The 15,000-nt window shown below is 34.5% G+C and overlaps 1 protein-coding gene across 1 annotated transcript; it reads right to left on the reverse strand.

The window, feature by feature from the left end:
- Positions 1-2,960: 2,960 nt before the first annotated feature.
- On the reverse strand, positions 2,961-13,859 carry HELRODRAFT_173773 (hypothetical protein; the record flags this gene model as incomplete). The annotated part of the gene is made up of 7 exons (XM_009020372.1): positions 2,961-3,070; positions 3,910-4,656; positions 10,196-10,285; positions 10,786-11,322; positions 11,520-11,632; positions 11,819-13,145; positions 13,856-13,859. The coding sequence occupies 7 exons, from the start codon at positions 13,857-13,859 to the stop codon at positions 2,961-2,963; spliced, it is 2,928 nt and encodes a 975-aa protein (XP_009018620.1).
- Between the last annotated feature and the right edge of the window lie 1,141 nt (positions 13,860-15,000).

The raw sequence follows: 15,000 nt of genomic DNA on the forward strand, positions 1-15,000 counted from the left end.
GAAAATAATGACATAGAGAGAGAGAAAAAGGCAAAAAATCACAAAACTGACCTGATGATGGGTCGTAGTTACATTATCACTCAAACATCTACTGATTCCTCTTGGCGTCGTCGTCGTTTTCGTAGTTGCGGCAGCTTTAGACGATGACGTCGTCGTTGCTTTCGTTGATGTCGTTGCCGTCTTTGACGTTTTTGTTGATGTCTTAGTTGCCGACGACGCTGTTGTTATTGCTGTTGTAATTGTTGTGTCACATAACAAAACCGAACTGCCTGTCGTAAGTGTGGTCGGTGACGATATTGAAGTCGTTGTTAGCGTTGCTGCTGCTGTTGTTGCTAGTCTCGTCGCGTTCGTCGTTGTACATGTAGTGGATTTCAAAGCGGAGAATGTTTTCGTTGAGTGGGCAGATTTTGTTGATGAAGTTGTTGAGTTAATTGTTGCTGTCGATGATGTTGTTGTTGTTGTTGATGTTGTTGTCGTTGTCGAGGATAATGATGACGATGACTTTCTTCTTATTCTTCCTTTTCGCGATCTATTTTCAATCAATTATTATATATATATATATATATATATATATATATATATATATATATATATATATATACATACAATTTTAAAATATAATGATAATATCAATCACAGTTTCACCCATAATGTAAAACCACCATCGTCATCTTCATCACCATCTTCGTCATCACTCTACAATTAGCAAAATGATCGCATGGACGAAGGCTAGTAGGAAGAACATCTAACGCGTAATAAACTCGCATCATCATTATCGTCGTCATCGTCGTCGTCATCATTAAACAAATTCAATAAACGTAGCAGAGTAATATACTGAGCCATAAAGTAACAGATAGAAAACAACAATACTAATAAACACATACATAGAAACAGGCAAGCACACGCATATACACACGAGCACACGCATTCACACACACGCGCGCACATTCTTGTTATTATTTTATGTAATTATTCTTTCCTATAGAAAAGAAATCCTACAACATCGGGCTAAAGATAAATAACATTTGACATGCAAACTAAGCTGACGTATTTAAATAGAAAGATATAACACAATAATAATAAAAAAATAATAATAAGAAGAAAAAGAAGAAGAAGAAGAAAAAGAATAAGATTAATAATAATAACAACAACAACAACAACAATAGCGTACGAATTATTATTTTAGTATTTGTTGTTGCTAAAAAAACAAACCGGGGGGGGGCATAATTAATTGTGGACAACTTTATTATTTTCTTTATTTATTTCTCGCAATAACTTATTATAACTACATATTTTGCATGTGTATAAAATGTAACAATGTAGCGCACACGCACAAACACACACACACATCTACTATACAAAGCCGGGATATTGTCATAGCGACAACCAGCCAACCAACCAACCAGCCAGCCAGCCAACCAACCAGCCAGCCAACCAACCAACCAACCAACCAATCAACCAACCAACCAGCCAGCCAACCAACCAGCCAGCCAACCAACCAGTCAATCAACCAACCAACCAACCAACCAGCCAACCAACCAGTCAATCAATCAACAGCCTAACAAATAACAATAAATGTTACTACAAAGGCTAAAGCACGCTACTAACAAACACATCATCATTCCATTTATAACACGTTATTCCTTATAATTATTTTTTATACTAATTAACTAATTAATTAAACTAATTACATAGATCATGGGTGGGCAAACTTTTTGCTGTGAGGGCCGCATTGAAAACTAATTTTACCTTTAAAGGGCCGCATATGTACTTAAACTTCAAATTTTTTCGACCCGGGGAGAATTTTTTTAAGATTTGTGGTTCCTCTTTTTTTTGGACGAACAAGGCCTCGTGGGCCGCATTAAAATAGGTTCTAGGGCCGTAGTTTGCCCATAGATTATTATTTATATCCAATGTTTAAAATGGGGAAAAAATTGGATTGAAAATAAAAAATAAAAGTTGCAAGTTTGGTAGTTTGCTTAACTTAATACTTAAGAGAGAAAAAGAGAGAGAGAAATATGTGGATTGCTAATTTATTTATTTAACAAAGAGAGAGAGGGAGAGAGAGAGAGAGAAAGAGAGAGAGAGAGAGAGAGAGCAAACAAAATTAATTTTTCAAGATTAAAATTAAAAATGCAAGACGCAAAAAGTGTGCACAAAAAAATGAAAAATAAAAGTGAAAAACTCATTAATAACATGACACGAGAAAAGGTTCGTTTGATGAAGAAGAAGAAGAAGAAGAAGAAGAAGAAGAAGAAAAAGAAGAAGAAGAGGAAGAAGAAGAAGAAGAAGATGAAGAAAAAGAAGAAGAATAAGTAAAAGAAGAAGAAGAAGAAGAAGAAAAAGAAGAAGAAGAAAACTACTAAAAGCTGAAAAATCCATCCAAAATAAAACCGAAGGACACAAAAATGTGAGTAAAAATGAAGGAAGAGAAAAAATAATAATTCTCTTTCCACTACCATTAGAAAAACATTTTACATTTTAATGATCATCATCATCATCATCACCACCACCACCACACCACCACCACAACCATTATTATTATTATTATTATTATTATTATTATTATTATTATTATTATTATTATTATTAATATTATTACTAATATTATTATTTTTATGGTAATTCGTCACTAGCCTAATCATCATCATCATTACTGTTATTAGCATTATTATCATAATTAGCAATAACACAGCAAACATATTCGCTATTACCACCACCATCATCATCGTCGTCCTCATCACCATCATTACCATCGTCATCGTCATCATCATCGTCATCATTACCACCACCACCAGCCAAGCATCATCATCATCATCATTCTTAAAATCGTCGTCGTCATCGTCGTCATCACCATGGCTATTTTTTAATCACCATCCTCACCACCATCACACAAACACACACACACACACACACACACACACATAGAAACACGCATAAAAACAAACAAACAAACATACTCACCTGTGATTGGTTGATTTCTTTTGCAGCCTGGCCAGTTCATCATGCTGCTGCTTGTACATCAGTTTAACCTCTTGCAACTTCATCATCAGGTCAACCTCACTCTCACCTGTCATCATCATCATCATCATCATCATCATCATCGACGTCATCATCATTATCATCCTAGTCGTCATCATCATCATCATCATCATCATCATCATCACAATTATCATCATCGTCGTCGTCACCATCGTTATCATCATCATTATCATGAATGAAGAAGTGAAATGTAATAATTAGAGATATCAGTGCAAGCGTCCTTCATAGTTCGCAACTGAATACAAAAAAAATTAATAATGATAACCATAATAACAAATGAAACGAACAGTAATAATAATAACAATGATAACAACAACAACAACAACAACAATAACTTAGATAACAACAACAACAATAAAAGAACATTAAACAGCAATATTGATATAAACGAGCGATCTCAGAGCCCTTAAGAAAAAGTACATTCAACAATAAAACCCTGCAAAAATATCCATACTAACTTTATAAGAAAACAACACTTTGAAATATGATAAACCTAAAACAACAACAGCAACAACAACCGCAACAAAACAACAACAACAACAAAACAACAACAACAAAGCAACAGCAACAACAGCAACAACAAAGCAACAACAACAGCAGCAACAACAACAACGACAACAACAACCACAAAAACAACAATAATAATCAATAAAATGAAAATAATAGTCGTCAATTTATATCAAGACCACGTGAGCCTCTGTTTAAAAAAACCATATAATGAAATTCTTCTTAAATATAAATATATATATATATATATATATATATATATATATATATATATATATATATATATAATAACAACCGTTACATCAATTATAAAATAATAACAATAACAACAATAATAATAACAACAAATAGAAGACTAACTCTCATGGAAATGGCAGTTACTTTTTATCATACTATCAATATCACTCGAATAAATTGTCGTTATAACGTTGCTATTATTATTGTTGTTGTTGTTGTTATTGTTGTGGTTGTTGTACAGATGCGATGAGTTCGTTGATGTCGTTGACGTTGTCGTAAGGAAGATGAAGTTCACCTGTGTCTTCGGCACGTTGTAAGACTGAGAGAGGTCTGGAGATGGCGGAGGAGACTGATGTTCCTGCTGCTCATCCCCCTGCTCATGCGATTGTTGTTGCTGATGTGATTGTTGTTGATGTGATTGTTGCTGATGTGATTGTTGCTGATGTGATTGTTGCTGTGATTGTTGTTGATGTGATTGTTGCAGATGTGATTGTTGTTGTTGTTGTTGGTGAACACCCTGATAATCTTCATTCAAAAACAGAGAAACCGGAATATCGAAGAGCGACAACTTGCGACTGGTATGCAGCGACGATGACGTCATTTGTGACGACGACGACGCAAGATAAGACAGGTTAACCGGTAATAAAAGCGATGATAATGATAACAGACTCGACGGCGATGCTGATAATGATGGTTGCAGCGATAGCGTTGGCGGTAATGATGACGTCAAGTGCTCGGCATGTGCCGCGATGGAGCTGAGTATATCCAGGCCGTGACACGTCATCGTTACGTCATCGTCTTCATTCCCCATGATGATGGTGGCCGAGGACGAAGCAGACGACGACGACGACGACGTCATCAACGATTTCGCTGACGACGTCGATAACAGTAGTGATGATGATGGTACAAATGAAGAGGACGACGATGATGATGACGATGGTGATGCGTTGAAACAAGTGAAATCTGTCTGAACAGCTAAATCGCATTTAGCGGGAATCAATATGGTCGTCGGTGATGATGACGATGATGAATTCGGCAGTGATGATGACGACGACGCTGGTAATGATGATGATGATAATGATGATGATGATGGTGGTGGTAATGATAATAGTTCAACGATGGGAGACGTTGCTCTTGACTGATATTGATTAGGCGTGGCTGTTAGTGTTGTGAATGGTGTTGCTGCAGTTGTTGCGTTGTTGTGCAACAATGTTGAGAACAGACAGAACGAACAGTGGCATGGAAACTTCTGCTGAGAACTTCTAGTCGTTGTCGTCGTCGTTGTCGTTAATGATGTCGATGATGCTGATGATGTTGTTGCAGATGTTGTTGCAGACGATGATGACAACGTCGGTAATGATGATGATGTCGATGATGACGACGACGATGAAGTTGGTGATGACGTCAAAGATGCAGATGTTTTAAAAGATGATGATGATAACGATAAAAAAGTGGCCGACAATGATAACAGCGACGGCGGTAATGATAATGATGATAATAACGATGATGATGATGATGATAGTAACGATAACGATGATGATGATGATGCTTGCTGTTCATCAAACGCTTCCGTTGGAACGTCTAATGGGTGGTTGTACATTTGAGTGAATGTCGTCCATTTATTTAAGCTTAAATCTATAGGACTATAATCATTACTGTCGTTATTATTATTATTATTATTGTTGTTGTTGTTGTTGTTGTTATCACCATCATTATCACCATCACCATAATTAGCGTCATCATTATTATTGCTGTTGACGAGTTGTTGACGATGATTTGTTAGATTGTTGTAACAGTGGTAAGGGCCAGGGCAGACGTTACTTTTATTGTTGTTATTACTAATGTTATTACTATTATCATTGTTGTTGTTGTTGATATTGTTATTATTGTCGTTGTTTGAATGAAAATCTAATTGCGCTCGGTGCACATTGTTACTATTACCATTATTAATATTATTATTATTGTTATTATTGTTGTTGTAGAGCGTTAATAATTGTTCACTTTGTTGTCGTTGATGTTGTTCTTCGCCACAGCCACCACCACCACCACTACCACCACCAACGCAACCACCACCACCCTCATCACCATTCTTACCGTCGTTCGCTGCAGGGACCTGCGCGTAGTACACACCCATATCGTGTTGTTGCGATTGATCATGATAATGATACCTCTGATCGAGATGACGTTGAAACGGATATCGGTGATGATGATACTGATAAGAATAATGATGATGATGCTGCTGGTTGGACTGGTAGGGGTGGTAGCGATGATCGAGCTGATGATTGAGACGACAATTGCACTCATTATTATAGCTATGCGCAGGTTTTAACATGCCGTTACTACAAATACTTTGCCTCGATGAGTACAATAATGAAGATGGTAATGACGACGACGACGATGTCGTTGAAGAAGCTACTGCTGATGACGATGCTATCACATTCGATGGGGTGGGTGATTGCGTTGGCGATGATGATGAGGATGGTGACAGTAGTAAAGGGGATGATGGTGAAGAGGACGACGATGATAAGGAGCTAGGCTGAATGATACGAATCTGCACAGAGGTTAACGGCGACGATGATGATAAGGACGATGACGACGATGATGAGTGCTGGGAAATAGATTTTATGGATAAATCCATAGCCCTATCTTCCTCTAAGTTGCAGTCCGGGACAGGTTGTTGTTGTTGTTGTTGATGTTGTTGATCGTGGTGGAGTTGCTGGTTACTGTCGGATTGGAGGAAGTAAGTTTTTTTTTATAATAACATTACATTACTAGCTCAGCAAAAACAAGGACAGCATGAAAAAAAAATCAAATAATAACCGATACTACATTCTCAACCAAGAATGTAGGATCGGTTGAAGTATACGCTTCGGCAGTAGTAGTTGTGGCCAGATACCAGAAAATACAAATAAATACAAAATTAATTTCATCACTATTGGCGACTGAAAATGGATTGCAGACGATTCGAACGTGGCATTAGAAGAATATAGATAGATGATAGAAAAAAAAACAACCACAACAACAATAACAACAACAACAACAACATTAATAACAACACTATTAATAATAAAAATAATAACAACAAATAAATACTAATAATAAAATGGAGAATAGTTAGCCATACAAACAAGAACGGTGGGTGGGCTAAGTGCGTTCATAAGAATGCCGTTAGTCATAATAATAAAAAATTATAACAATAATAATATCAATTATAATAAGAATAATAATAATAATAGTAATGATAATAGTAATAATTATAATAATAACAACAACAACAGCAATAACAAACATAACACCAGCAACAATAACAACGAAAAAAGCACGAATAAAGCCGACGAAACAACACAACATACACATTATACAATACATATATACACATACACACATAGTTAAAAACCTCGTATTAAAATGACAACACTGTTGTTGTTGTTGCTCCTGCTGCTCCAGTTGACGCAACAATAGTTGTTGTTGATATTGTTGTTGATGATGGGAGTGTTGTTGTTGACATTGTTGTTGTTGTTGTTGTTGTACCGGCAAGAAAGAACGTTCGTCGTCGTCTTCTGTTAAGCAAAATTCAATTAATTATTTAGAGGGGAAAAAAATTACATTCACATATTATTTACTGAAGCGACCTCTGCTTGTCATACATCAATAGCGCTATAATAATAATGACAACAATATTTATTGATCACACACGCACATACACATACACACAGATCCACACACACACACACACACACACACACACACACACACACACACAACACACACAACACATACACACAACACCCACATACACACAACACATTGGATCTAACGTTTTACAATGAGAATAGTAACAAATTAATTAGCGAACGAAGAAATACTACTGCTGATTTTAAACGCTAAACAGTGAATGAAAGAATTAATCTGTATTGGTATCATCCAAGTTCTCTGTGCATCGAATGCACATGTACACGCACATAAGCAGTGATACACGCACAAAAGCATAGACTGTTGTGTACACACCAACTTGCACGTGACAAATGCACACACTAATTTGCACTTATGAACAGATATGTGACAGGTAGCTGGATAACAGCCAAACAACACACGTACACAAACTTGGACACACGTACGCACACGCACGCGCGCGCGCAAACAAACACACAAACAAACTAACAGAAGCACACATACACGTGTTAGCATACTATTTTGTTCATTGAAAGAATTCTGAGAAAACTATAAAACTAAATGAAGCCAACCAACACAACATAAGATCTGCTTAGCTTTATTTGCATTTAGCTATCAAATTCACAAACACACGCGCACACATCAAACTCTCGTTCTTCTTCTTTTTCTCTTTCTCTCTTTCTCCCTCTCTCACACACACACATACACACACACACAATCAAATAAACAAACATATGTTCACATACAAACACACATATACATACATACATATACACAATACACATAGACGAATCCAAATTAACGTATGGTTAAATTTCCTTATACACTAACACATAACAAATGAAACAAAAAATTCAAAAAAAAAAACAACAAACGCGCATATACAAACACACACACATACATACGCAAACACAAAACAACAACAACAAACGAAACATAGCATGGGTGAAACTCAGAGAAAGAAAAGGAGGGCAAGAGAAAGAGAGAAAGAAAGAGAGAAAGAGTGAGAGATACACAAATAGAGAAAAATAAACAAGCCGACAAAAATATAAAATTTATTGAAGTGTAAACACCAGTGTAAAATAATAAATTCAAATAAACCGGATAAACATATTTATTGGCTATCTTTATCCATCTCAACGCACGCAAACAAACACATACAAACTCACCCACACCATCAAACAAACTTCACACACACACACGTACATACACACACACAAACACGTACATACTTACACACAAACACACACACACGCACATACACACATACACATACATACACACACATAAAAATAATAATAGCAAATCCCACCGACATTAGCAAATGATAAAACATTTCCCAGGAGAATAAAAGATGAAGGATGGTTATTTAAAAAAATTTTTTTTGGTCTCAAAATAGAACGCTAAACAATTCAAAGAATAAATATAAAATTATAAAATATAAAATATTATTAATAAGAAGAGAAGAATACAAATATTATGATTTTTAATTATAAGAGTAATACTACTACTTCTTCTACTTCTACTACTACTACTGCTGCTACTACAACTACAACTACTACCACTACCACTACTACTACTACTACTACTACTACTACTACTACTACTACTACTACTACTACTATTACTAACACTACTACAACAACAACAGCCACTACTACAGAATGAATGAATGAATACAAAAATAAAAAAAAAAATCTAACCAAATTAATTAAAAAATAGTAACTTATCAATTTTTTTCCAAAAACTCTTTTCATTACAAATCCCAACACAAGACAGAGCAAGCACGGAGCAAGCACAACAAGCACACAAGACAAGAGCACCAGGCAGAGGTATTATTAGAGCATCTTAAACAATATGCCGAACCAAAAATAGAAGGCGTTGTGGTCGACCCGGCTACTTCAACAGCTTTAGTAGCAGCAGTATTAGTAGAAGTCGTAGTAGCAGCAGCAGTAGTAGTAGTAGTAGTAGTAGTAGTAGTAGTAGTAGCAATAATGGTAGCCGCATGAGCAGTTGTAGTAATAGAAATAGTAGTACGAGTCGTAGCAGTACTAGCTGCAATAGTAACAGCAGCGTAAATAGTGGTAGCAATGAAAAAGTGGTGCATTTTACATAGTATTTTGTAGCTGGAGTAGTTTTACAAATCATGGTAGAAGTTGTAGTAAAAGTAGTGTCAGTAGTAATAATGGGAACAGATCTTTTATTTTTCATCAAATGCGTAAAGTCAATAATTAATTAATTAATTAATTAATTAATTAATTAATTAATTAATTAATTAATTAATTAATTAATTAATTAATTAATTAATTAATTAATAGAGAAATAGTCATGATTAAAATAAAATTAAATAAAAATAAATTTAAATAAAATCATAATCATCATAGTTAGTCATCATTGCTCTTCATTTAAAATAAAATAAGTACAGCGATGATAAGATAGTAATAATAATAATAATAATAATAACAATCACAATAATAATAATAATAATGACAATAATAATAATAAATGAAGTAAAAATTGTTCTGTATTAAGTTTGTCAAAAAAATATATAACTTAATTCAATTCAACATGACTAATAACAACACCATCATCACCATCAACAACAACTACAGCATCAATATCATCATCATCATCATCATCATCGTCATCATCGTCATCATCATCATCATCATTATCACTACTATGATCATTATCATCATCAACACCACCGTCATCTTCATCATCAACATCAACTTACTTCCATTATCCATGCATTGAAATTCTTCATCCATCCTCTCACCTCCACCACAAACATAACCACCAGCATCATCATTGACATCTTCACATCCTGGATTATTTATTATTATTATTATTACTATTATTATTATTATTATTTATTATTATTATTATTATTATTATTATTTATGACCAAATTCCTTTTATGTAAAATTAATAAACACGCTATTAGCTCGTCATATAGTTCTTAGTGCCAGAGAATCAATCCCTACCCTAATGCTAATTATGTTATAATTCTTCCTCCAATGCAGGTGCAATTTATCACTTCTTATTCTGACCAGTGAACAAACAACAAAATATGTTTCTAGTAGTAGCAGTAGTAGTAGTAGTGGTGGTGGTAGTGGTGGTGGTAGTAGAGGTAGTGGTAGTAGAAGTAGTAGTAGTAGTAGTAGTAGTGGTGGTGCTGGGGGTGGTAGTAGTAGTCGTAGTCGTAGTAATATTAGTAGTATTAGAAGTATGAAAATTAAACATGACAGCAACGGCTATGATGATAACACATAATAATAATAATAATAACAACGACAACAATAATAATAATAATAACAGGATTACTTGATTTAATTGTAGCAGAGGAAGGTATGCTGATTGATGTTTGTGAAACTTTTGTTCCCCGTTCAGATAGTGCGTGGATGTCGTTTTTATTACTATTACTATTATTATTATTGTTGTTGTTGTTGTTGTTGTTCGTGACGCCAACATTAACTGCGTTTTGTTGTAGCGAGGCTGTTTGTTGGCCACCGGTACCCAACGTAGCAGTCGCCCATGTCGTTATTGTCGTCGTCGCCGAAAATTTGTCATTACTAATGTTATTATTTTTGTTATTATTGTTGTTATTTTTATTATTACTATTATTCTCTGGCGAAGCCCCGTTAGAAGATGAAGCGCCGTCCATAGCAGCAGCAGCAACAGAAGCAGCAGTAGCAGCAACGCCATCAACCTGACCAACTTCTGGTAAGTAGGTCGGTGCATGAACCCTGCCCCCGTGTTGTAGTTGACTTGATTTCGAGTGACTGACCTGGTACTGGACGAGGTGGCAGCGAAGGGACACGCTGGAAGGTGATGAAGGCTTTTCCGGGGCAAGACTAAGAGCTGTGAGAAGTTAGTTTCGTTTCGTTGAATGGCAAAAAACCGTAACGACAACGTGATTAAATACACATTCAGTCCACACGCACACACACAACCCACACACACACACACACACACACACCATCTCAGACATTTACAACCACACAAACACACACAGACAGACACACACATACAATAAAAGAACGAAAATGCAAGCATACTTTGCGACTTGCAGAAAGTTGACGATCTTTGTTTGCCTAGCATAGAATTAAAATATTCAATATTATATTTATTATCGTTCACGCAATTATTGTTATTAATGTTATTATTATTGCTGTTGTTATTTATGTTAATGTTGGTTTGAGGTAATTGTTGTTGTTGTTGTTTGTCAACAGCATAAAGTTCTGCAGATGATGAAGACGATGATGGCAACGATGATAATGATAACGATGAAGATGACGATGATGAAGCGACTGCAGTAGCTACAAGCGAGGAGAAAGAAGTTTCACCATTAACAAACCCTGTTGGAAGCGACAACGATGATAATAACAATGTAGAAGATGACGACGACGACGACGATAATGATAACAATGATAACGATGATGATGATGATGATGCCAATGACCACGATGCTGTTACGTCACTTCGGTTATTTACAAGAAAAAGTCCATCCTTCTCGCTTTTTATGGATGGAATATATCTCTCAGCCACACAAAGCTTGTCATCATCGTCGTCTTCATCTTCATCAATATTATTATTATTATTGTTGTTGTTGTTGTCGTCGTCATTATTATTATTATTATTATTATTATTATTATTATTATTATTGCTGTTGTTGTTGGTGTTGTTGTTGCATGAGTTGTTGCTCGTGTTGTCGGCAATATCTTTTTGTATAATATTTTCAACGTGTTCGCATTTTAATGCTATCGATGACGTTGATGCCGTGGCTAGTAGCAAGGCTTTCGACGTTGTTGTTGATGTTGTTGTTGTTGCGGCTGCTGCTGATGTTGCGGTTGCTGACGATGTCGCGAGTCTGTTCGGCGACAGAATGTCGGCGATTTTGAAATTAGTGTTTTTGTAGCTAGGCGAGAGGAAATAGTTCTGATTGAATTCACTTTTAAATTCATTTCCTGTTGATGGCGTCCTCGCAGCTACTGCAGCTACTGCTGCTGCTGAAGTTAATTTAGGAGAATTTTCCATTTTTAATTCCATCTTTACCCTCGGCTGTTGCAACTGATGATCAGTGTTATTATTATTGTTGCTACTGCAATTGCTGCTGTTGTTGTCAGAATTATTATTATTATTATTGTCATTGTTACTGCTGTCGTTATTAGTGGTAGTAGTATTATAGTTGTTGTTAATGTCATTATTATTATTGTTATGGCTGTTATTGTTATCGTGACTATCAAGCAAATTATCACCACCAAAATTAATGTTATTGTTATTATTATTATTATTGTTGTTATTATTATTATTATTATTATTATTATTATTATTATTATTATTATTATTATTATTATTATTATTATTATCTTTGTGAGAATATTCATGCGACGAGTGTTTAGATTTTTTACTACTACTATTATTACTATTACTAACACAGCAAGTATAAACTTCGTTATTATTATTATTATTGTTGTTGTTGTTATTTTTATTATTTCTATTATTCTTATTATTATTGTTAGTATTATTATTATTATTCTTTTTAATACCTTCGTAAGCAACTATGGTAACGTCATCGTCGTCGTCGTTATTATTATTACTGTTGTTGTTGTTGTTGCTGTTGTTGTTGTTGCTGTTGTTGTTGTTGCTATTTATTCTGCTACAATTTGAATTAAAATCGACCTCTGCGAAATTAATAAAATTAATATTACAAAAAATGATTTAATTCAATTACATTTAAAGTAAATAAAAATGAGTAAAAGTGCCAAAAAGTTTTTCTAATTTGTTTACAAAGAAACAACTAAACGAAAAGAAAAGAAAAATTTTTTGAAAAAGAATTACGTACGTCAAAATAATTTGAGGCAAAGATAAAAAACAGTTAAAAATAGTCTTCTCAGAAATAAAAAAATTGCATTCAATACAAACAAAACACACGTACATACAAACAAACATACACACACACACACACACACACATACACCGACTACACACACACACACACACACACACACACATACACCGACACACACACACACACACACACACACACACACTAGAGATGCACCGAATATTGAAACTGGCCGAATAGTCAAGTCGGATCCATTATCCGACCAAAGCCGAACCCCAAAAAGAACGCTAATTTTGAAAAAAAATTAATGAAAAAGGATCAAATTTGGATGTTTTAAAAGCTACCATTCCCCGCTAATAATAATAATAATAATAATAATAATAATAATAATAATAATCAAAAGTTATTGGTGTGGAATCGAAACCAAAATGATGGCATAAACAGAAAGGTTGGTTTTTCGCTTGGCTATTCGGTCATTAAAAAGCCAAATGTCAAATTTCGGCGAACAATCAACTCTACTCTACTATTTTACACTCACACACATACCCATACTTGTATTTTTATTTTACACATGCAAAAGATGCAATGTCGTAAATATAAACATACGTACACTTCTTACACACATACATATAAACACACAAAAACACACAGATACATGTATGCAAACAATGATGCTATGGAGGCATAAATTCTTTTTTATTCAATTATACACGCACACACACACACACACACACAGAGAGAGAGAGAGAAAAGAGAGAAAGAAAGAAAGAGGGAGAGAGAGAGAGGAGAGAAAGAGTTAAAACTGGCATTACGTTTGCAGAGGCACTAAAATAACACTAAAGGAATATTTAAAGCAACAGAAAAGAATAAAAATAAATAGATCCAATAATAATAATAATGTTGGTAATAATAAAAATAATAAAATCGACAAAAAGAATATCTATAATATCGATAAAAAAAAGTTTAAAAAAGCCAGCCAAGCCAGGCAATAATGTTATGAAGCAGAATAGTAGATTAAGTAGAAATATGAATTCTTCTCAAATTAAAGGATCATATTACACATATCTAAAAATGAATAGAAGAAAGTAGTAGTAATAGTAGTAGTAGTAGTAGTAGTAGTAGCAGTAGCAGCAGCAGCAGCAGCAGTAGTAGTAGTAGTAGTAGAAGCAGCAGTAGTAGTAGTAGTAGTAGTAGTAATAGTAGTAGTAGTATTAATAGTAGTAGTAGCAGCAGCAGCAGTAGTAGTAGTAGCAGTAGTAGCAGCAGCAGTAGTAGTAGTAGTAGTAGTAGTAGTATCAATATAATTATCAATATCGTTGTAGCATATTATTATTTATTTAATACGTTCACATTCATTGGCCACATAAATCTCATATAGAGTGGAATCTATCTATTGAATACAGCCATTGTATATCTTAAACACTGATTATCATTACTGAATATTATGTTACCAATTCATTTGTTGTTCTCGTTCGTTCTGTTTGTCCGTTCATTCATTCGTTTGTTCTTTCAAGTTCACACGTTCATTTGTTAATTAATTCATTCGTTCGTTCGTTCGTTTGTTCGTACATTCAAATTAGAAACTCTTTGATCGTAATCAATTCATTCGTTATATTCAATAGCACACACATCCCCAATTTAACAATTTTGGTACTAATTAAAAATTAAACATCAGATGTAGCGTTGAAAAA

This window comes from Helobdella robusta, assembly GCF_000326865.2.
Source record: "Helobdella robusta unplaced genomic scaffold HELROscaffold_27, whole genome shotgun sequence".
Classification (NCBI taxonomy): Eukaryota; Metazoa; Annelida; class Clitellata; order Rhynchobdellida; family Glossiphoniidae; genus Helobdella; species Helobdella robusta.